The 21,829-nt window shown below is 40.1% G+C and overlaps 1 protein-coding gene and 4 non-coding genes across 5 annotated transcripts; 3 read left to right on the forward strand and 2 right to left on the reverse strand.

Annotated features, from left to right (window-relative positions):
* The first annotated feature begins 1,708 nt into the window (after positions 1-1,708).
* Positions 1,709-9,418, forward strand: LOC117251661 (uncharacterized). Its single transcript, XM_033618152.2, has 6 exons — positions 1,709-1,989; positions 4,623-4,736; positions 4,837-4,946; positions 6,836-7,016; positions 7,421-7,497; positions 7,587-9,418. The coding sequence occupies exons 1-6, from the start codon at positions 1,791-1,793 to the stop codon at positions 9,240-9,242; spliced, it is 2,337 nt and encodes a 778-aa protein (XP_033474043.2). The 5' UTR covers positions 1,709-1,790; the 3' UTR covers positions 9,243-9,418.
* A 6,295-nt stretch (positions 9,419-15,713) lies between these two features.
* LOC117251846 (5S ribosomal RNA) lies at positions 15,714-15,832 on the reverse strand. The gene has a single exon (XR_004501272.2). It is a non-coding gene; the product is annotated as a 5S ribosomal RNA (ribosomal RNA).
* Positions 15,833-16,245: 413 nt separating this feature from the next.
* Positions 16,246-16,359, forward strand: trnal-caa (transfer RNA leucine (anticodon CAA)). Its single transcript has 2 exons — positions 16,246-16,283; positions 16,314-16,359. It is a non-coding gene; the product is annotated as a tRNA-Leu (tRNA).
* A 3,101-nt stretch (positions 16,360-19,460) lies between these two features.
* On the forward strand, positions 19,461-19,579 carry LOC117251842 (5S ribosomal RNA). Its single transcript, XR_004501269.1, has one exon. It is a non-coding gene; the product is annotated as a 5S ribosomal RNA (ribosomal RNA).
* A 2,044-nt stretch (positions 19,580-21,623) lies between these two features.
* trnal-caa (transfer RNA leucine (anticodon CAA)) lies at positions 21,624-21,731 on the reverse strand. Its single transcript has 2 exons — positions 21,694-21,731; positions 21,624-21,669 (listed from the first exon to the last, which is right to left on the reverse strand). It is a non-coding gene; the product is annotated as a tRNA-Leu (tRNA).
* Between the last annotated feature and the right edge of the window lie 98 nt (positions 21,732-21,829).

A 21,829-nucleotide genomic window follows, 5' to 3' on the forward strand; every position in this document is an offset into this window, starting at 1 on the left:
TGCACTATCCCTTTAAGTTACTTACTCTGATGCTTGGTTTGAACTTCAGCAGGTCGTCTTCACCATGTCTACATGCCTAAATGTGTTGAGTTGCTGCCATGTGATTGGCTGATCAGCTATTTATGTTAACAAGCAGTAGAACAGATGTACCTAATAAAGTGGCCAGTGAGTGTATAGTAGAGATTATCAATCATCAATCAATTTTATGTATAAAGCCCAATATCACAAATCAGAATTTGCCTCAGAGGGCTTTACAGCATACGACATCCCTCTGTCCCTCGCATCGGATAAGAGAAAAAACATTACCAAAAAAAAACCCTATGACACAATGAGACAGAAAGAGAGACAGATGCAGGACAGACGATAATGTTGTTATACAACAACATTATTGAAAGTAATAATATAAGTATAATTCTGGCTACTGTGGTACAATATGTTGGAAGTATATATTAATATTTGATAGTGTACATATGTACATATTTGATAGTGTACATATGTGTGTATAATAACAGTAGAAGTATGACTAATGACTAATGACGGCAGCAGCAGCAGCAGCAGGAGGCATCTGGCAGGACCACGGCAGCAGCACAACCACACACGTCACACTGTCCATATGAGTTAATCTGAGAGACAGCGGAGCACAAAAGCTCCGGAGAAGAAGCCGAGTTAGTGACATGCAGTACAGCCAAGTTAGCAAGATGCAGTAACAGGACATGAGAGAGAGAGAGAGAAGGAGAGAAGGTGCCCGGTGTATTACAGGGGGTCCTCCAGCAGACTAGGCCTAAGTCAGCCTAACTAGGGGCTGGTACAAGGCAAGCCTGAGCCAGCCCTAACTATAAGCTTTATCAAAGAGGGAAGTCTTAAGTCTAGTCTTAAATGTGGAGACGGTGTCTGCCTCCCGGACCGTAACAGGAAGATGATTCCACAGGAGAGGAGCCTGATAGCTGAAGGCTCTGGCTCCTGATCTACTTTTGGAGACTTTAGGGACCACGAGTAACCCTGCGTTCTCAGAGCGCAGTGTTCTGGTGGGATAATAAGGCACTATGAGCTCTCTAAGATATGACGGAGCTTGACCATTTAGAGCTTTATAAGTTAACAGTAGGATTTTAAATTCAATTCTGGATTTTACAGGGAGCCAGTGCAGAGAAGCTAAAACAGGAGAAATATGATCTTGTTTCTTAGTTCCTGTTAGTACACGTGCTGCTGCATTCTGAATTAGCTGCAGAGTTTTTAAAGACTTACTAGAGCTACCTGATAATAGAGACAGTAATCCAGTCTAGAGGTAACAAAAGCGTGGACTGATTTTTCTGCATCTTTTCGGGTCAGGATAGGCCTAATTTTCGCAATATTACGCAGATTAAAAAATTCAGTCCGATTAATAACAAGTTCTTAAGAATTTCAGGTGGTTTTCTTGGGAACGTACCAAAACGTGTCCCAAATTATCCGACTCCTCCCAGACACCAACTATTAAGCCTACATGTTGTGCAAGGTGTCTTTTATTTCTTTCCTTAAAAGGACCGTGCTGACTGTTCCTACATCTAAACGTATCAAGGAGTCATACAGTTACACTGGGTGACACAGCATTCCTTGATTATGAAAAACATGGACTGTCCCCGTCACTTCCACGTGAACACGCACCTGTGTCGATTTTGCATTAATTAAGGCAATTTAACGGCGCAGGTGTGCGGCAGCTTCAAGCTCCCAGTCGGCGTCTCTGGTGTGGTGTGGTGTGGTGTGGTGTGGTGTGGCGTGGCGTGGTAGAAGGTAGTAGATCGGTCCCGGGCGCTACCATGGTGTCTGCGCTGATGGCTTGGGTTTGGATCTTTCTGACACTAGCCCAGCACAACAACGCAGAAAGCCACCGGTGCGCACGCGGGTGCTGGGCCGGCCAGGACGAGGTTTATCACGGCAACCAGCAGCAGTTTGTGGCGGCTCCAGCGGACGGGACCGAGCGCAGTTTCCTGGCACCGGTTTGGCACTTTCTCCAAGGTAAAAACCTGCAGTTAGGCCAAGACTGCAACAAAGACAATACTTTAATTGTATTTTTCAGCACCACATTGCCTACTTCAATTGAAAACTGACAAGTCTGAAGTCATCTAATTATAGTTTGGAAACCTAATTGTTCAAAAATGGGCCATATAGGGTTTTTTAACTGCCATGTCAGTTGCAATTCATAGCCTATTGTCCTAAAACTCTTAACCTCGTCAGTATGGCCTACTACTTTTTAAACTGGCCATTAATGCCCCTTTCTAAAGCTGAATATTTATGTGCCATTTTTAAATTAAGTGTACTCCCATTTGCTTTTTACATCACAAATTAAAATCTAATCTTTTGCATTTAATTCTTAAATTTCAGCATTTATTCTCTGCTGCTGTCCATGTTGCTATTTTTTAATGTTCCCTGAGATTTTTAAAGGACCATTGCACAATGCCAGTGTCACTTCATGTGTTATTCAGGTTTATTTTACTGAACATTTTTGTTTTGGCCTCAACAAAAAGTGCAGGATACTGTGTTTAAAAAAAGTCTCTTAATGTTCTGTTTTTCCTTTTTTAATTGGCCTTTTTTAATTTGGCCTCTAGGTAGATTTAAACTGAACGTACGTACAGTACAGTACAGTACAGTACAGGCCAAAAGTTTGGACACACCTTCTCATTCAATGCGTTATTTTCATGACTATTTACATTGTAGATTCTCACTGAAGGCATCAAAACTATGAATGAACACATGTGGAGTTATGTACTTAACAAAAAAAGGTGAAATAACTGAAAACATGTTTTATATTCTAGTTTCTTCAAAATAGCCACCCTTTGCTCTGATTACTGCTTTGCACACTCTTGGCATTCTCTCGATGAGCTTCAAGAGGTAGTCACCTGAAATGGTTTCCACTTCACAGGTGTGCCTTATCAGGGTTAATTAGTGGAATTTCTTGCTTTATCAATGGGGTTGGGACCATCAGTTGTGTTGTGCAGAAGTCAGGTTAATACACAGCCGACAGCCCTATTGGACAACTGTTAAAATTCATATTATGGCAAGAACCAATCAGCTAACTAAAGAAAAACGAGTGGCCATCATTACTTTAAGAAATGAAGGTCAGTCAGTCCGGAAAATTGCAAAAACTTTAAATGTGTCCCCAAGTGGAGTCGCAAAAACCATCAAGCGCTACAACGAAACTGGCACACATGAGGACCGACCCAGGAAAGGAAGACCAAGAGTCACCTCTGCTTCTGAGGATAAGTTCATCCGAGTCACCAGCCTCAGAAATCGCAAGTTAACAGCAGCTCAGATCAGAAACCAGATGAATGCCACACAGAGTTCTAGCAGCAGACCCATCTCTAGAACAACTGTTAAGAGGAGACTGCGCCAATCAGGCCTTCATGGTCAAATAGCTGCTGGGAAACCACTGCTAAGGAGAGGCAACAAGCAGAAGAGATTTGTTTGGGCCAAGAAACACAAGGAATGGACATTAGACCAGTGGAAATCTGTGCTTTGGTCTGATGAGTCCAAATTTGAGATCTTTGGTTCCAACCGCCGTGTCTTTGTGAGACGCAGAAAAGGTGAACGGATGGATTCCACATGCCTGGTTCCCACTGTGAAGCATGGAGGAGGAGGTGTGATGGTGTGGGGGTGTTTTGCTGGTGACACTGTTGGGGATTTATTCAAAATTGAAGGCACACTGAACCAGCATGGCTACCACAGCATCCTGCAGCGACATGCCATCCCATCCGGTTTGCATTTAGTTGGACGATCATTTATTTTTCAACAGGACAATGACCCCAAACACACCTCCAGGCTGTGTAAGGGCTATTTGACCAAGAAGGAGAGTGATGGAGTGCTGCGGCAGATGACCTGGCCTCCACAGTCACCGGACCTGAACCCAATCCAGATGGTTTGGGGTGAGCTGGACCGCAGAGTGAAGGCAAAGGGGCCAACAAGTGCTAAACACCTCTGGGAACTCCTTCAAGACTGTTGGAAAACCATTTCAGGTGACTACCTCTTGAAGCTCATCGAGAGAATGCCAAGAGTGTGCAAAGCAGTAATCAGAGCAAAGGGTGGCTATTTTGAAGAAACTAGAATATAAAACATGTTTTCAGTTATTTCACCTTTTTTTGTTAAGTACATAACTCCACATGTGTTCATTCATAGTTTTGATGCCTTCAGTGAGAATCTACAATGTAAATAGTCATGAAAATAAAGAAAACGCATTGAATGAGAAGGTGTGTCCAAACTTTTGGCCTGTGTGTATGTGTATCTATCTATATCTATCTATCTCTATCTATCTAAAAACGCACATATATTTTTGTAACATAACATGTCATTTTTTTGATGACTGTGTAAAGCAGATGTGTGGTGCAATGGGCAGCGTGCAGTTTGTTGGCTGATGGCAGTCTGTGCATGTGCTGTAGGTCCAAGACCAATTTTCTTCAGGACAAAAAGTCTATCTTATCTTTTGTCAAAGTAAATGATTTAAAAAGAAACACCAAACATGTAAGAAAAAGAATACAGCACTGACTGTCTACCTGCTGCAAGAAAGCTAATCAGTGCATTTCCAAAAAGGCCAAACTTGTCTTTTGAACCTCTGGCATCATTTCCCATTTAAAATTAATTTTCTTACTTCATTCCAGGAAGTGAAAAAACTCCAGAGACGACAGATTCCAACCAGCTACTGTATCGCTGCAGTGATGGAACACTTTACCTGCGCTTTTCACTCATCCGATACTCAAATCTGCGTCTGGAAAGTGTGTTTGATTCTTACATTTATTCCCATGTTTTTGCCTTTTATAAGAAAAGTCAATGATGGCTGTCCTCAGAAATCTAATGTTTTATCTTTGTCGACAGATGGGGTGCGGTTGATGTCTCTGCCTGACGGCTGTCACAGCGCCGTTCATATTTACAAGTGGTGGCTGCTGGTGAAGCTTCCATATACTGGCTGCTACACAGCAACACAGGTCAAATGACTAACTCTCAGGCTCCATCACTGATGAACTGGTTGCACTGCATCCACTTTAATAATGTCTGTGATTTGTAGCCCTTTTTCTGATAAAGTGAGATCAAATTAGATTGTAGCAAATTTAACCACATTACCCACAGCCTTATCTGAAATTCTCTGCTGAAAATAGTGCTCAATAAAACCAGAATTTATTTTCTTTAATGAAACATTTGCTCAAATTACAGTGCTGGGGTGTTTTTAAGAAATTATCCAGCTTTTTTAAAAGTTGAAACTGCACATTTGTGAATTAAAAAAAAAAAGATTTACAGCCCAAATTCCCCAAAAGTTGGCATGATATGTAAAACGTAAAACAAACAGAATGCAATGATTTGTAAATCTATTTTTTTTTTTTTTTTTTTTTGGACCCATAAGGAATTGAGTACAGTTCAAGGACAAGATTTTATTTTGATGCCTGCAACCTATTTCAGAAACAATGGGACAGGGGCACGTGTAGCACTGTTACATCCATTACCTTTTTAAGATGAGATAAGATACACCTTTATTGATCCCACAATTGAGAAATTCCAGTGTTACAGCAGTCAAGGGGAAAGAGTCAGATTAAAGATTTCAGAATTTTAAAAATGTAAAACAAACTAGGCATGCAAAAAGAGTACAAAAAATACAAGAAACAGCAATAAATACTATAATAATAATAATAATAATAATAATAATAATAATAATAATAATAATAGAAAATATTATAATAAGCAGCAATGGATTAAAGTGAACATATTTAGTGCAAAGTGAATATTGTATGTGCAAATAAACAACATGGGGGGCAGTTATGCTTATTATGGTGTCCATAAAGTGTCCATAGTGTCCCTAAAGACTAACAACACTAAGAGAGCTGAGGTCCCTAATTAAAGTTCTGAAAGTTTAAAGAAAGGTATTTGCATCTCCAGCTGTCTGGTGCACAGGCTGTCAATTATGAGAAACGCACCCACAGCTGATTAATTGCTTCACACCTGTGAAATGGGTGGGGCAGTTTTTATTTAAGCTCAGTGTTGGAAATAATGGTGTTGAACACTCTTGATGAAGATTCAGGAGGACCTAAACGTTGGTGTTACTGATAAATCATGAAGCTGAGCGAGAGCAGTATGCAGGATTTTCTTTTCAAAGACTCAAGTGAAGTTTTGAAAGTGAAATTCGTGACTGTCCTTGCTTGTTATATGACTTAAGTTCCTCAACAGTCCATTGCTGTATTTTGTGCGTCATAATGTGCCACACATTTTCAGTGGGAGAGGATGTGGACTGCAGGCAGGCCGGTGTAGTACACACTCTTTTACTATCAGTTTGAACATTAAATATCTTGTCTTTGTAGTGTGATAAAGGAGGAAATACAGTGAGTGGTGGATGGAGCAGTGAGTGACAACAACCCTGCCCACATTTAAGAGCACTGTTTGCAGTGGAAACACTGGTCTAGGTACCATGTCTGAAGGGTTACTTTTTCAGGTACCATACCAAAAGTTTTTGGTGGAAGCGGGGCTATAGATATTTCCAAGTCTGCCCGAGTGAGAGTGCCCTTGTTACTTTAAGTAAAAGTGACTTTGGCACTCATTCTGGCATGAAACTAATGTAAAATTACAGACAGAATTCTTTAATAAGGTGTGTCTGGAAGGGGGTTATGTGACAGGATAGGTCACCTCATTTGGAACTGAAGGCGCTTCTGCTCCTGACCAGTCATGTTCAAGTAATACTAAAACTAAAATTTGCACCACACATTGTTTTTTTTTTCTGCCCAATACACTGACCACAAAGAAAATCATTGCTCTGAAAGTAAATACTGTATGAATTAAAATGCAGCTTTTGCTGCCTCTTACAATTAATGACTGTTGTGTCTTTCCTCAGACTGGAGATGGAAATGACCTCCGTCCGGTGAAACTGCATTACTTCGACCATCTGCTTCAGGAGAACATGACGGGCATGGCTGTCTGCGAGGATCCAGTGATGTCACCACTGGTGACTTGTAGAGCAACAAATGTCACTGTGAAGCTGCCTCGTGAAACAAAACTGAAGGTGAAAGGGCTTGGTAAGGACCACATGGCTGTGAGCATGCACACTTATTTTAATCCACCTTTAATTTTACTGATTCAATTGATGAATCAGTTTCCAAACAGACTGCCAGACACACAGCCTGGATACGTTGTTGCCTCATTGAAATTATGATGGATAATATAGTAGCAAATAATTGCATCCTTGTACAGCCAGCGGTCATGGACCAACATTTTCCAGTTGGTTTTCATTCAGCACATGAATTAAAGTAAATATCAAACTTGTGAAAGCTCAGAACTATTCAAACCATGCTGACTTCAGTAGACCAGGCAGATGAAATTTTGATTGCAAGAATTCTAAAGTTGATCAGCAAAAGCTTTTAATTGCTTGAATCACAATCACAAACTTCTGTCTGACAGATCTGAGTTTGTTTTTTGGCAGATTTTGAAGGATACCCAGTGAGACAATGGGAGACCCCCAATGCTTTGTTTGTACAGATATCAAAGTTACCGGACAAGGTAAGTCGATGCAAAATATCTTAAAACGTATCATTAAAACACATTGTTAACGTTTATTTCTACACTAAAATATTTAACAATGTTCACAGGATTCTGGCGTTGAACTGGTTTATGTTGACTCTACTGGGAAACTGTGCACGATGTTGGCAGCTTGTTCTCCTACGATGCCAAAAGTTGGAAGGCATCATGTGAGGAGGTCTCTGGAGGAACCAGATCTATTCAACCTGTGGGGCTTCCCTGACATTCCTGATGACATATTTGATCCAGAATCAATACAGACGACAACAACAACACAGACAACGGCCAGTTCACCAGGTGATGAGGTCACAGCAGCAACAGAGGAAACTTTTGAACCAGATCTATTCAACCTGTGGGGCTTCCCTGACATTCCTGATGACATATTTGATCCAGAATCAATACAGATGACAACAACACAGACAACGGCCAGTTCAGCAACTGAGGTCACAGCAGCAACAGAGGAATCTGAATCAGAGTTTGAGCTGTGGGGATTTGAAGAAATTCCTGACGGGCCGTTCAATGGAGTAGATGTCGAGATTCCAGCACCTGTTTCTTCTACAACAACAGCAGCCTCCACTGCTATTCCAACTACAGCCACAAGGATGACTGCAAGCACCGGCTCAACAACCACCACTGAAACTTCCTCCACAACGAGCGCCGGCTCAACAACCACAACCGGAGCCTCAACAACAAGCGCTGGCTCAACGACCACAACTGAAGCCTCCTCGACAACAACTGCTGGCTCAACGACCACAACTGGAGCCTCCTCTACTACAACTGCTGGCTCAACAACCACAACTGGAGCCTCCTCGACAACAACTGCTGGCTCAACGACCACAACTGAAGCCTCCTCTACAACAACTGCTGGCTCAACGACCACCACTGGAGCCTCCTCTACAACAACTGCTGGATCAACGACCACCACTGGAGCCTCCTCTACAACAACTGCTGGATCAACGACCACCACTGGAGTCTCCTCGACAACAACTGCTGGATCAGCGACCACAACTGGAGCCTCCTCTACAACAACTGCTGGATCAACGACCACAACTGGAGCCTCCTCTACAACAACTGCTGGCTCAACGACCACAACTGGAGCCTCCTCTACAACAACTGCTGGCTCAACGACCACAACTGGAGCCTCCTCTACAACAACTGCTGGCTCAACGACCACAACTGGAGCCTCCTCTACAACAACTGCTGGATCAACGACCACCACTGGAGCCTCCTCGACGACAACTGCTGGATCAACGACCACCACTGGAGCCTCCTCGACGACAACTGCTGGCTCAACGACCACCACTGGAGCCTCCTCTACAACAACTGCTGGATCAGCGACCACCACTGGAGCCTCCTCTACAACAACTGCTGGCTCAACGACCACAACTGGAGCCTCCTCTACAACAACTGCTGGCTCAACGACCACAACTGGAGCCTCCTCTACAACAACTGCTGGATCAGCGACCACCACTGGAGCCTCCTCTACAACAACTGCTGGATCAGCGACCACCACTGGAGCCTCCTCTACAACAACTGCTGGATCAGCGACCACCACTGGAGCCTCCTCTACAACAACTGCTGGATCAGCGACCACCACTGGAGCCTCCTCTACAACAACTGCTGGCTCAACGACCACAACTGGAGCCTCCTCTACAACAACTGCTGGCTCAACGACCACCACTGGAGCCTCCTCAACAACGGGCGCCAGCTCAACGACCACCAACTGAGCCTCCTCCACAATGGGTGCCAGCTCAACGACCACCACTGTCCGACCCCCCCCCCTTTAAAAATGACACAGGATTGTTAATGTGCAGCTGCAGAATGGAAGACAAGTAATGCCCTAATGTGTGTATTTAAAAAATAAATCTGTTACATTTCTGCTTTGCAATATACACTTAAACAATGTCTTTTTTTTTTTTTTTTTTGCTCAGTCAGCTGCCTTTGCCAGAAACTTGATTGCTGAGTTCTGTTTTGGATATTTGATCACTCCTCTCCGCACTATCTTGAGTACAATTTCCACTGGTAGAAAAATAGGCACCAAAACAATATTTTTAGTCTTAGGCTTGGATTCCTTACCATTTTTATCTTCCAAACCACCTCGTATTTGTAGCTAAATAACTGTTGCATCATACTGCAAAACCTACCTCCAGAGGGTTTGTTTTTCTTTTGTTTGTCAATTTGTTCTTTAACCATTGAACCTATTAAGGGTCATGAGGGTCCATGGGTTATTTAAAAATGGCGGGTTGAGCCCTTCTCAGGCAAGCTCAGGTGTTTAGTGTTGCTGTAGCTCACAAGAAGTAGTTTAGTTAACACTCATATATTAGATATGATCAATATATCCTTAGTAACAGGCTATGTACCACAGTCTTTTAAGGTAGCTGTAACTAAACCTCTCCTAAAAAAAAAAAAAAAGCCCACCCTGGATCCAGAGGTGTTAGCCAACTATAGACCAATATCTAATCTTCCCTTTATGTCAAAGATCCTTGAGAAAGTAGTCGCAGACCAGCTGTATGATTTTTCTCCATGATAATTTATTTGAGGAATTTCAGTCAGGATTTAGAGTGCATCATAGCACTGAGACAGCACTAGTTAAAATTACAAATGACCTTCTGATTGCTTCAGACAAAGGACTTGTCTCTGTACTTGTTTTATTAGATCTTAGTGCGGCGTTTGACACAATTGACCATCAAATTCTACTGCAGAGACTGGATCACTTAATTGGCCTAAAAGGTTCTGCACTAAGCTGGTTTTAATCTTATTTATCTGATCGTTTTCAGTTTGTTGACGTTCATAATGAATCATCCTTACGTACCAAAGTTTGTTTTGGAGTTCCGCAAGGTTCTGTACTCGGACCAATCCTATTTACTCTATATATGCTTCCTTTAGGTAACATCATTAGAAATCACTCTATAAATTTCCATTGTTATGCGGATGATACACAGTTGTATTTATCGATGAAGCCAGAAGAAAGTAATCAATTAACTAAACTCCATAACTGCCTTAAAGACATAAAAACTTGGATGAGCACCAATTTCCTGATGTTAAATTCAGACAAAACTGAAGTTATTGTTCTTGGCCCCAAACAACTCAGAGACTCTTTATCTGATGACATAGTTTCTCTAGATGGCATTGCTCTGGCCTCTAGCACTACCGTAAGAAACCTCGGAGTAATATTTGATCAAGATTTTTCTTTTAATTCTCATTTAAAACAAACCTCACGGACTGCATTTTTTCATCTGCGTAATATTGCGAAAATTAGGCCTATCCTGACCCGAAAAGATGCAGAAAAATTGGTCCACGCTTTTGTTACCTCTAGGCTGGATTACTGTAACTCTCTATTATCAGGTAGCTCTAGTAAGTCCTTAAAAACTCTCCAGCTAATTCAGAATGCAGCAGCACGTGTACTAACAGGAACTAAGAAACAAGATCATATTTCTCCTGTTTTAGCTTCTCTGCACTGGCTCCCTGTAAAATCCAGAATTGAATTTAAAATCCTACTGTTAACTTATAAAGCTCTAAATGGTCAAGCTCCATCATATCTTAGAGAGCTCATAGTGCCATATTATCCCACCAGAACACTGCGCTCTGAGAACGCAGGGTTACTCGTGGTCCCTAATGTCTCCAAAAGTAGATCAGGAGCCAGAGCCTTCAGCTATCAGGCTCCTCTCCTGTGGAATCATCTTCCTGTTACGGTCCGGGAGGCAGACACCGTCTCCACATTTAAGACTAGACTTAAGACTTTCCTCTTTGATAAAGCTTATAGTTAGGGCTGGCTCAGGCTTGCCCTGTACCAGCCCCTAGTTAGGCTGACTTAGGCCTAGTCTGCCGGAGGACCCCCCTGTAATACACCGGGCACCTTCTTTCTCTCTCTCTCTCGTATCCTATTACTGCATCTTGCTAACTCGGCCATTCTGGATGTCACTAACTCGGCTTCTTCTCCGGAGCCTTTGTGCTCCACTGTCTCTCAGATTAACTCATATCACAGCGGTGCCTGGACAGCGTGACGTGTGTGATTGTGCTGCTACCGTGGTCCTGCCAGATGCCTCCTGCTGCTGCTGCCATCATTAGTCATTAGTCATACTTCTACTGTTATTATACACATATGACTATTGTCACACATGTATACTGCCAGATATTAATACATACTTTCAACATATTGTACCACAGTAGCCAGAACTATAACTCTAATATTATTACTTTCAATAATGTTGTTGTAAGCTACTGTCATTACCTGCATCTCTCTCTGTCTCTCTCTGTCTCTCTCTCTGTCTCATTGTGTCATACAGATTACTGTTAATTTATTATGCTGATCTGTTCTGTACGACATCTATTGCACGTCTGTCCGTCCTGGAAGAGGGATCCCTCCTCAGTTGCTCTTCCTGAGGTTTCTACCGTTTTTTTTCCCCGTTAAAGGGGTTTTTTTTTGGGGAGTTTTTCCTTATCCGCTGCGAGGGTCATAAGGACAGAGGGATGTTGTATGCTGTAAAGCCCTGTGAGGCAAATTGTGATTTGTGATATTGGGCTTTATAAATAAAATTGATTGAATTGATTGAAGAACAGTGCATCACGGCACTTTTTTTCTTCTGAGTGAGGATTAGAATATATACAGTTAACATAAGCAGGTTGAAATTAATATAAATGCTTGAAGATCCACTCATTACTAAAAGTGTCATAAAAACTAAAGTAATGGTCAAAGTTGTTATATGGGAACTTTAAGGTGTGTTGATTGATTCACGTCAGCTCACACATTGAGTAACATTACAAGTTAATGTTCCACCTAAAAGTCACCAGCAGTCAGCCCAGTGAATTATGTTGTTTTTTTCTCAGACTCCAGCTGCTGCGAGAGGCAGCAAAACATCCTTTCATTTTATAGTTACAGTTGACTAATAAAACTCTCCACAGTATGAACAATGGTTACATGAGCCTCAAAACCAGCCACAACTCAGCCCTGAGCAGAGTGACCGTCCTCTATTGACCAATCAGACTGCAGTGTTCACAGCTCCACCTTTTAGTACCAGAGCTGTGTGCTGGGGACCAAAAATGGGGACGGTACGGAACGGTTCCATTGGTACCATCCACAACTTTTCACAGTGTAAATGGGAAAACCACAACCGAACTGAGCCGTACTGCCTGGTTGAAACAGGGCTTTACTGATGTTTGTAAATCTACTGTGCACTCTCTCAAATCTGAGCTCACTGGACTTTTCCCATTGTGATGTTTGTAGCTCAATCTGATATGTGCAATAAAGCAAGCTCTACAGTATTTACACAGACACATAAGTCACCTTGCTGAATCATAACCACTGACAGAAAGATAAGGGACAATCTCACTAAGTTAAATGACATTAGAACATTCCGTGCCACCAATATTTATGATATACAGTACTGTTAGATGTATTTTTGACCTGTCAGATTTTCACATATTTTCAGAGGAGGTTCTTGTGTACATTCCCAATAATCAGGTCACAGCAGTTGCAGAAATAAATGCTTTGTTAATTTTATTTATTGTTTATTTGATGTGGACATCACAATTGCATTGGACAGACCAGATGCATTGTTTGAGTGTTTTAGCACACGTGCTAATTCGCAACACTTGTCCACAGGAGGCTTTTGAAATGATAAAAATAATAAATGTAAAAGGGAAAAAAATGCAGTGTACAATAACATACAAAAGTAAAAGAGAAGCAATTTTTCAGAATAAAATACATACATAAGCTACAAAGCAAAGGCAACATGATCAAGCAATCAACCAGGTAAAACTATTCATGTGAGCACTGTTGTTTTGATTTTAGCCATTGTCTAAGTCCTTTGTTAAAAGCATTACTGTTGGTCTCTAATTTTAGATTAGTGGGTAGAGAGTTCCAAAGTTTTGCCCCCTTTACAGAAAGAGCAGACTGAAGTCTTGTATCTTGGGACAAGACAATCACCACTGGTGGAGGCTCGCGTGGTCGCTCTGTGAGAGCTCTGATGCCTGATGGCCAGTTCAGAAAACAGTACTGACACATGATTATTTAGACATTTAAAAAACAATTTAAGAGTACTAAAATTCATAAAATTTTCAAAGGTGAGAAAGTTGTGTTTTCTTAAAATGCGGCAGTGATGCCATCTCATTGGTTTCCGGTCCATGATTTTTATTGCTTGCTTGTATATTGAGATTATAGGTTTTAATGTGGTTGAAGAAGCTTGTGACCATGATGTGATGCAATATGACAAATGAGAAAAAATCATTGCATGCATGTACAGTTTTGCAGCTTGATGTGACAGGTTCCTTCTAATAAAGCGAAAGCAGTTAAGATTTGGTCTAACCTTATTACAGTGTACTTAACCTGACTATCAAACTTTAAGTTCTTGTCCAAAATGATGCCTAAGTATTTGACTTCATTCACTTCATCGATGATTTCCGTCTTAATCCTGACCTCAAATACATCATATGCGGGCCTAATACGCATGGAGAAGCACATGGATACAGTTTTTTTGACATTAAGAGTTAGATGGGATAACTCGAGCCATTCAGAGATGTTCAATAAAGCCTGTGTCAGATGCTCACCTGCCAGGCTGGGTGTTTTAGTGGACACATGGATGACCGTGTCATCAGCGTACATCTGGCAGTTGACATCTGGACAGCAGCTTGGTAGGTCGTTGATATACATTGTGAACAGCAATGGACCAAGAACAGACCCTTGCGGTACTCCCATGCTGTTTGCATACATATGTGACTTCACCCCATTGACCCTGACACATTGCTGTCTCCCCCCCAGATATGATTTGAGCCACTTCAAAGCTTCAAGTGACATTTTGAATTGACAAAATGTCACCTGAACAACTCAGAACACTTGACTCATATAGATATTTTATTTTTTATTGTATTATTTAATGTCGGTCATTGGTGCTTTTTGTATTTATTTATGTATTAGTTGTGTACATAAGAGTTTTGTCTATTTATGTGACAGTACAGGGGAAATATGCAAAAGGAAAAACAAACTCAAATTCCTTGTTTGTCTGTACATATACGTAGCTCAATAAATTTTGATTCTGCTCCCAGGACTGGCCGATTCTTGATACCCTGTGACTTAATACTGAACATGAGAAAACTTTCAAGTCCACTGCATTAAATTATGAATGAACTTAAAAATGCATTAAAACTTGATGGATGAGACTACCTAAATAAAGTTAAGATAATAATAACAAATATAAAACCACATATTGGGTCACGCTTGAGCAACAGGGTATTTTAAATAATACTTTATTGTACATTGATTTGAATATTTTGCCAATCAATCATGCTTTACAGTAAAGTTAGAACCTTACCCTACATAGATAGATAACAACCATAAATGAATAACTAGTAAAGGCGTATTTATGTGCTAATATATTTATTCATTTATGTATCCATGCATGCGCAACCTGAGATCCTCAGGCGGGAACCTGCCGCCTGTTCCCACCTCTTTAGAGAATAAAGGGCACGAACGTTTGCTGTTCGGGCCTATCGGGTGTGAAATGACCTGCCTGAGGAACTCCTGCTCCTGCTGATCAGTATCTCATTTTAAATCACCTTTGAAGACTTATATTTACTAAAAGGCTTTTCTATAATTTCACTTTCAAGAATAAAATATAATTTTAAAAAAGGTAACATTTTATAATAATAACATTTTTTTAATTTATAGTTTGTACCCTACTCCTGATATTGCACTTAAATCTTGCACTGCTCTTATTTAGTCTTAAATTCACCCATTGCTTTTAAGTTTGGTGTGTTTTGTAATAACAGTGTTTCTAATTATCCATTTTCTGCGTGTGTGTGTTTTGATGTGATTTTATATGTAAAGCACTTTGTAATGTTGGTTTTGATCAGTGCTGTACATATAAATGTTATTATTATTATTATTATCACTACTATGCCTTATTAAATGCATACGTGTATCACATTTTTTTATGTTATTTTATTTTTTTATTCAACATTTATTCAGGCTATTTATGTGTTGATTTGTAGATCTTTAATTCAATTCAATTTAATTTGATTTGATTTGATTTAAATGTATTCTATTCTATTTTATTTTGTTTTATTTTAATTTTATTCTTTTTTTGTTTTGTTTTGTTACTAGGTCATTTTGCAGCCTCCACATTCTACTGTGTCTCGTCAGCTCTTGTCCGCACTAAAAAAGAGAACAGCACCCTCTGGTGGTGAAAGATGAGAATTCAAAAAGCTTACAGCACCGGGTATTCCCAGGCGGTCTCCCATCCAAGTACTGACCCGGCCCGATCCTGCTTAGCTTCCGAGATCGGACGAGATCGGGCGTATTCAGGGTGGTATGGCCGTAAGCGAAAATTTTATATTTATTGAAGCCTTTTATAGTTACTGTGATACAGATGTCAAAACCGTGAGCTCAGTGATTATACACAGTCTTTATTTTCATTTAAATTGTTAACAAATCTCATTATAAGACTAAATCCAACCTGTTACGTCACGACTGTAACCAAGAGCTTTTTAGACGTCTTGTTGGACTCGTAACTCCACGGTGACAGTCTGCTTCAGTTAAAGTGACACATCTGACATCATGTTAAACCACATGATCGCTTTTACTAAACTGACACCTTCAGCAGCAGTCTGACATCATGTGGCGCTAATTCACATGAGCTCAAAAAGCTGAGAGACTTACTACCTCCATATTTATGTGATAGTAAACACGACTGAGCAGCAGTCAAACAGGCTACTTACCACCGATAGAGCACAATTGTCAGGATGGCCGAGCGGTCTAAGGCGCCAGACTCAAGGTGTGAAACCTTCCTATCTGTGAATGGGACTTCTGGTCTCCGAATGGAGGCGTGGGTTCGAATCCCACTTCTGACAATACTTTTTTCTTTGGCTTACAGGTGACACAACAAGAGTCTGAATGACAGCTTTGGATCAAATGAAAAGAGCCAATCACAATCCACTTCGTCCTGAGTTATACTGTTTTAATTTTGTATTTTTCCACATTGAACCACACTGGATTAAACAAGATTTTTCTTAATCCCTAAAGTAAACATAGGGCAAGATGGGTGAAGATACCCCCTTAAGAACAAAGTCAATTTACTGTAAAGCTAAAAAATATCCTCCTGGGACCCAGATGAAAAAAGTTTTGATATCAAGATTTTTTTATGTAATTTAAGTATTAGACTTGAAAGAAACATTTTGCATAAAAAAAATTCAAAAATATTATTTATTTATTTTTTATCACATGTCCTCTGTAGAGGACATCGGGACTTAGTTGGGTCTTAAATTTCCAGAGTTAGTCAATGAGTTTCAATTGAGTTACAATGGGACTATGGGGTATTTTATGCTTTATCTCTAAATAAATGAGCTACAAAGGACTTTTACTCCCCTGGAATGATTATGTGGCTGTCTTCAATGCTTAACACTATGATGGATAGCTGTCGCAAGGTAGAGTGTATTCTTAATAGCTATACCAATGGGCCTGACGTTGCAGTCAGGGTGCAGGATTGGTACCCTGTGCCACTGGGTTTAAGGGCCTAGTGGTCCAACTGCACTCACCCCTCACTATCTATGATGTGATGAGGTGTAACGCTTGCTATGTAGACATTTAACACTCGCCCAGGCAATAAGAAGTAATGGGGAGCCCCATAGTTTGACCCATGACCCCTATGTGACAGACCCCAAAGACCAGGTAAACTTTATTGTGTGTGGTGGCCTAGGAAGGGAAAAGAACAGTGGAGTGAAGCTTTATAAATACTATTTTATGTGTGAATACACTCTCAGCAAGAATTGTCATTGTTTAAAGGAAATAGAGCAAGAAGTTTCTCGAAATCCTCCTTTTAGGTAGTATCCTACCATAGATGCATGGGAATGTACGTTCACCTAAGGTGTTCTTTTTTTCCAATAAACCTCCAGATTCTTGCATACACATTACTTCAGAGTCTCACCCCAAGCCAAATTTCTGCTTTCACACTGACCAACCTTTAAAATGTATTAGAAATTATGAGAAAAAAACGTCATTCCCCTTAATAGCCTTCTGCCTGCTGAATCGTGGAAATTGGTTAAAAGACAGGGGGTACTAAGTCCTGATGTCCTCTACAGAGGACATTGAATAAAAGGTGTATTTTGAAAAGGTTAAAATTACTCTGGATTTCTGAAATCTCTCTAAATTAAAGTTAAGACCCTTATATTCAGGAAACAAATTAAATATTAACAAAATAATCATAACTTTTGCCAGAAAATGGTCAATTACCACTCTGGCAGCAAAAAACGAGAAAAACATAATGGCAGCCATTTTGAAAAGGGTGTGTGTTTGCCCTGTTAACCCCACCCACATAATGTCTACATCATTAGAAAGCCCTGGATGTCCTCTTCAGAACACAATTTGACCCAAATGGATAGCATAAAGAATACTTGAGTTACACTAGTTAGACCAATGTCCTCCACAGAGGACAAAAACGAATGGTCAGGACCCAGGAGGATGGCTCCAGCATGTGCAGGATGATGATGCACAACCCAACACATTGTTGGGAGAGATAAAACGGTAGAGTAGCCAGTTCTGTTGTAATGACACAAAAATAACAATCTTGTAAAGATTCAACTGATTCAACTGAACCATCCAAAGTGTACACTCAGTGGCAAGGTAACAACACAAGAATAGATCCACTGAGGGCTGAAACTGAACAATACTGGAGGAGCATATGGGAGAAGGAGGCATCACATAACACCGATGTGGATCTAAGACAGCAATCTCCCACAGCAAGAGCCAGGTTACCATTACAACGGCAGACATCCAAGAGTATCAGGTATGAAGAGGTGGACAGCACTGGGCCCTGACACGATCCACACCTACTGGCTAAAGAAACTATCTGCACTCCATGAACGCCTGGCAGCACATATGAACCAGCTGCTGATGGATGGGACCCATCCAGAGTGGATGACCAAGGGACGGACAGTCCATATCATGAAGGATCCCCAGACGGGCGCAGCCCCATCCAACTGCCGGCTAATAGCCTGCCTCTGTACAACATGGAAGCTCCTGTCAGGCATCATAGCGGGGAAGGTGAATCGGCACATGGCCCAATATTACAGTCCTTGGAACAGCTAAGATACCACGCAGAACCCTCAACCTCCCAGGCCTGAGGTGAAGGACTTGAGCTTAAGCTTATACATACACAATTCAGATGAAATCTCACAATTCACTAAAGAAAAAACAATCAATACCTGTGTTGAGAGTAGACTTAGTTGGAAGAAAGGTATTCGCACATCCAACTGTCTTGAGTCTTTGAACAGGACATTCGTCAGGAGTGTTCAACACCATTGTTTGCTACACTGAGCTTAAATAGAAAGGGCTTCACCCGTTTCACAGGTGTGCACAGGTATGAGGGACTTAATCAGCTGTGGGTGTTTCACTCAATAACTAGAGCCTGTGCACCATATGTCACATACCCCACTAATGAAAGAACAAGGGAACATGAAAAACACCGGAAAACCCAGGAAACTCAAGTCCCCCTCACACCTGTGCAGAGTTGTCAGAGTTGTCAGAGACATATCAGAGTTAAACCACATCCCTACAACTTGACATAAATTGATTGATAAATTACCAATAAATGTAACTATATAATGTAAATTATTTAATACTGTATCAAATTAAAACAACACCTACATTAAAACTTAATCAACCCAAGGATGACAATATTAATGTAATATCTAATTAATATATCGGTTTATAAAGTTGAGATGACAGGAGACAACAGAATACAGTAAAATATTAAAATGGCTGCCATGAACCAGAGAGGAGTTTATATCCCAGAGGAGGCCTATGATAGTTGCAATCCACTTGCTGTGCCTATAAAAGTATTTCACTACATTTCATGTCTGCCAAAGAAAAATAACAAACTTTTATTTCAGAACGCTTTTCAAATATTAATAGTGTGTTACCGTCTATAAAAGGCTTGCGTGCAACTTGTTCATTCGCTTACGGCCATACCACCCTGAATACGCCCGATCTCGTCCGATCTCGGAAGCTAAGCAGGGTCGGGCCGGGTCAGTACTTGGATGGGAGACCGCCTGGGAATACCCGGTGCTGTAAGCTTTTTGAATTCTCATCTTTCACCACCAGAGGGTGCTGTTCCTTTTTTTTTTTTTAATGGAGACAGAGCTGACAACACAGTAGAATATGAAAAATGACCTATTGACAAAAATAAATACCTTAAATTCAATTAAATATCTACAAATAAACATATAAATAGCCTAAATAATTATTTTCGATAATTTTAAAAATGTTAATGTTAAATGAATAAATAAATGTTTAAGCATAACACATTTTAAAGCATGAAACAAATACATATATACACATTGTACATGTATGTATTTAATACAGGCATAATGATAATAATAACAATTATAATAATTAATACAGATTTATACGTACAACATTTATCAAAACCAACACTGCAAAGTGCTTTACAAATAAAATCACATCAATAAAACACACACACACACACACACACACATGAATAGACTTAGAAGAACAATGGCTAGTTAAAAACTGTAATTACAATACACACAAAAATTAAAAAGCAATGTGTGAATTTAAAACTAAGTGCAATATCAGGAGTGGGGTGATGTAACTCACTGATTAAGAATAAAAATAAAACTCCAAATAAAAATTAAATTATAGGAAAGCCTTTTGATAAAGATAAGTCGTCAAAAGTGATACAAAATAAGAGTCTGATATCGCAAGCAGGAGTTCCTCGGGCAGGTTGTTCCACAACCGAAGGCCCGAACAGCAAACACTCGTGCCCTTTAGTCTCTGTGTGAGAGGTGGGAACAGTCAGCAGGTTCCAGAGCTTTCACCAGTGGAGGGTGCTGCTGCATTTTTGAGTGGAGACAGAGCTGACAGGAAGCAGGAGGGTATGTGGGATGCAAAATGACAAAAAATAATTAATTTAATTTAATTTAATAAAAAAAAACAAAAACAAAATCAACATTGCAAAGTATTCACAAAGCTTCCTCGTACCAAGAGTTGCTCCTAGTGACAAAATTCTAAGAAAATTCTTAAAATTGTGACTTGTTTTAGAATTTAGCTTGTAAAGATAGTAAAGATTTAAGTTTTTTTTTAATTTATTAAACATTAGAAGAACATACACAAGCATAAACGTACAACATCTCGTAGAGGATGTGCTCAAAAAACAAAACAAAACATAAACTAATAATTAAAATATCAAAATGGAGCAAATATCATTGAGATCCAAAACAAGGGCCGTCATTCAAAATAACCAAAATTTTAAGATCTTTTTTTCAGTGACAAGAAAAACAGTTTTAAGTTATTTATAACCCAGTTAAAGGAGGGAAAGATACAAGTTATTCAGAGTATCACTGATCTTAAAAGATCGCCTAAGGTGAAAAACTGTTAGAAGCAGGGAGGAGGACTTTTACGAGGCTTAAGAGTTTCTTAAGCAGAGGAGAAAATGGCAGAAACACAAAGAGGTCGGAGAGATATTCTCCCAACACTGGATGACAGTGAGTAAATGCTACAGATAAGATTGTAGTAATAAATGTCGTAATTTTTGCAATTAAAAAAAATTAATAAAATTGAACAACTGGCAGTAAAATAAATGCAAAATACAAATTATGTATGCACGTAAGTAAGTAAATAAAAAAATTGTGCTTACATGCTTTCGCACTATCCCCTCAGTAATGAACAGTCCCTAAATTAGGTGTTGACCATAAAGTGCAACGGTGCATCTACCTTACTCCTATGATACCAAATCCTACATGTATAAATCGAAATTTATTTACTTACCAGGTAACAACAACTCTTCCCGGGGTCCACACTAGCAAACACTACATCATAGAGTAAAACAAATCTATAATTTAAACATCCAAGGCAAAAAGGAAACAAAATACAATCAAAAAGCAGGAAAACTACAAAAACAAAAACAAAGCAACCACAAAACAGAAAATTCAGAGTGTTGACTGTTTTAAACATGGTTGACTCACCATAAGGTCACCCAGTTCTTTGTGTTGACACAGCCGTTACTGAAACCACGGAAATACGGAGTTCAGTTTATTTCTTGAGGTTATTTATTGCACGCTGGTGACAAATGAAGCATTATAATGGCACGAAAAGTTATTGTCAGAAGTGGGATTCGAACCCACGCCTCCATTCGGAGACCAGAAGTCCCATTCACAGGAAGGTATTACCTTGAGTCTGGCGCCTTAGACCACTCGGCCATCCTGACAACATGTCTAACCTCTCCAGAACAAAGAGTTATATATTTATCATCTGACATGTAACATTCAAACTGTCAGATATTGATCTGTTTGTCATGTCTTCCAT

This window comes from Epinephelus lanceolatus, chromosome 14 (assembly GCF_041903045.1).
Source record: "Epinephelus lanceolatus isolate andai-2023 chromosome 14, ASM4190304v1, whole genome shotgun sequence".
NCBI lineage: Eukaryota > Metazoa > Chordata > Actinopteri > Perciformes > Serranidae > Epinephelus > Epinephelus lanceolatus.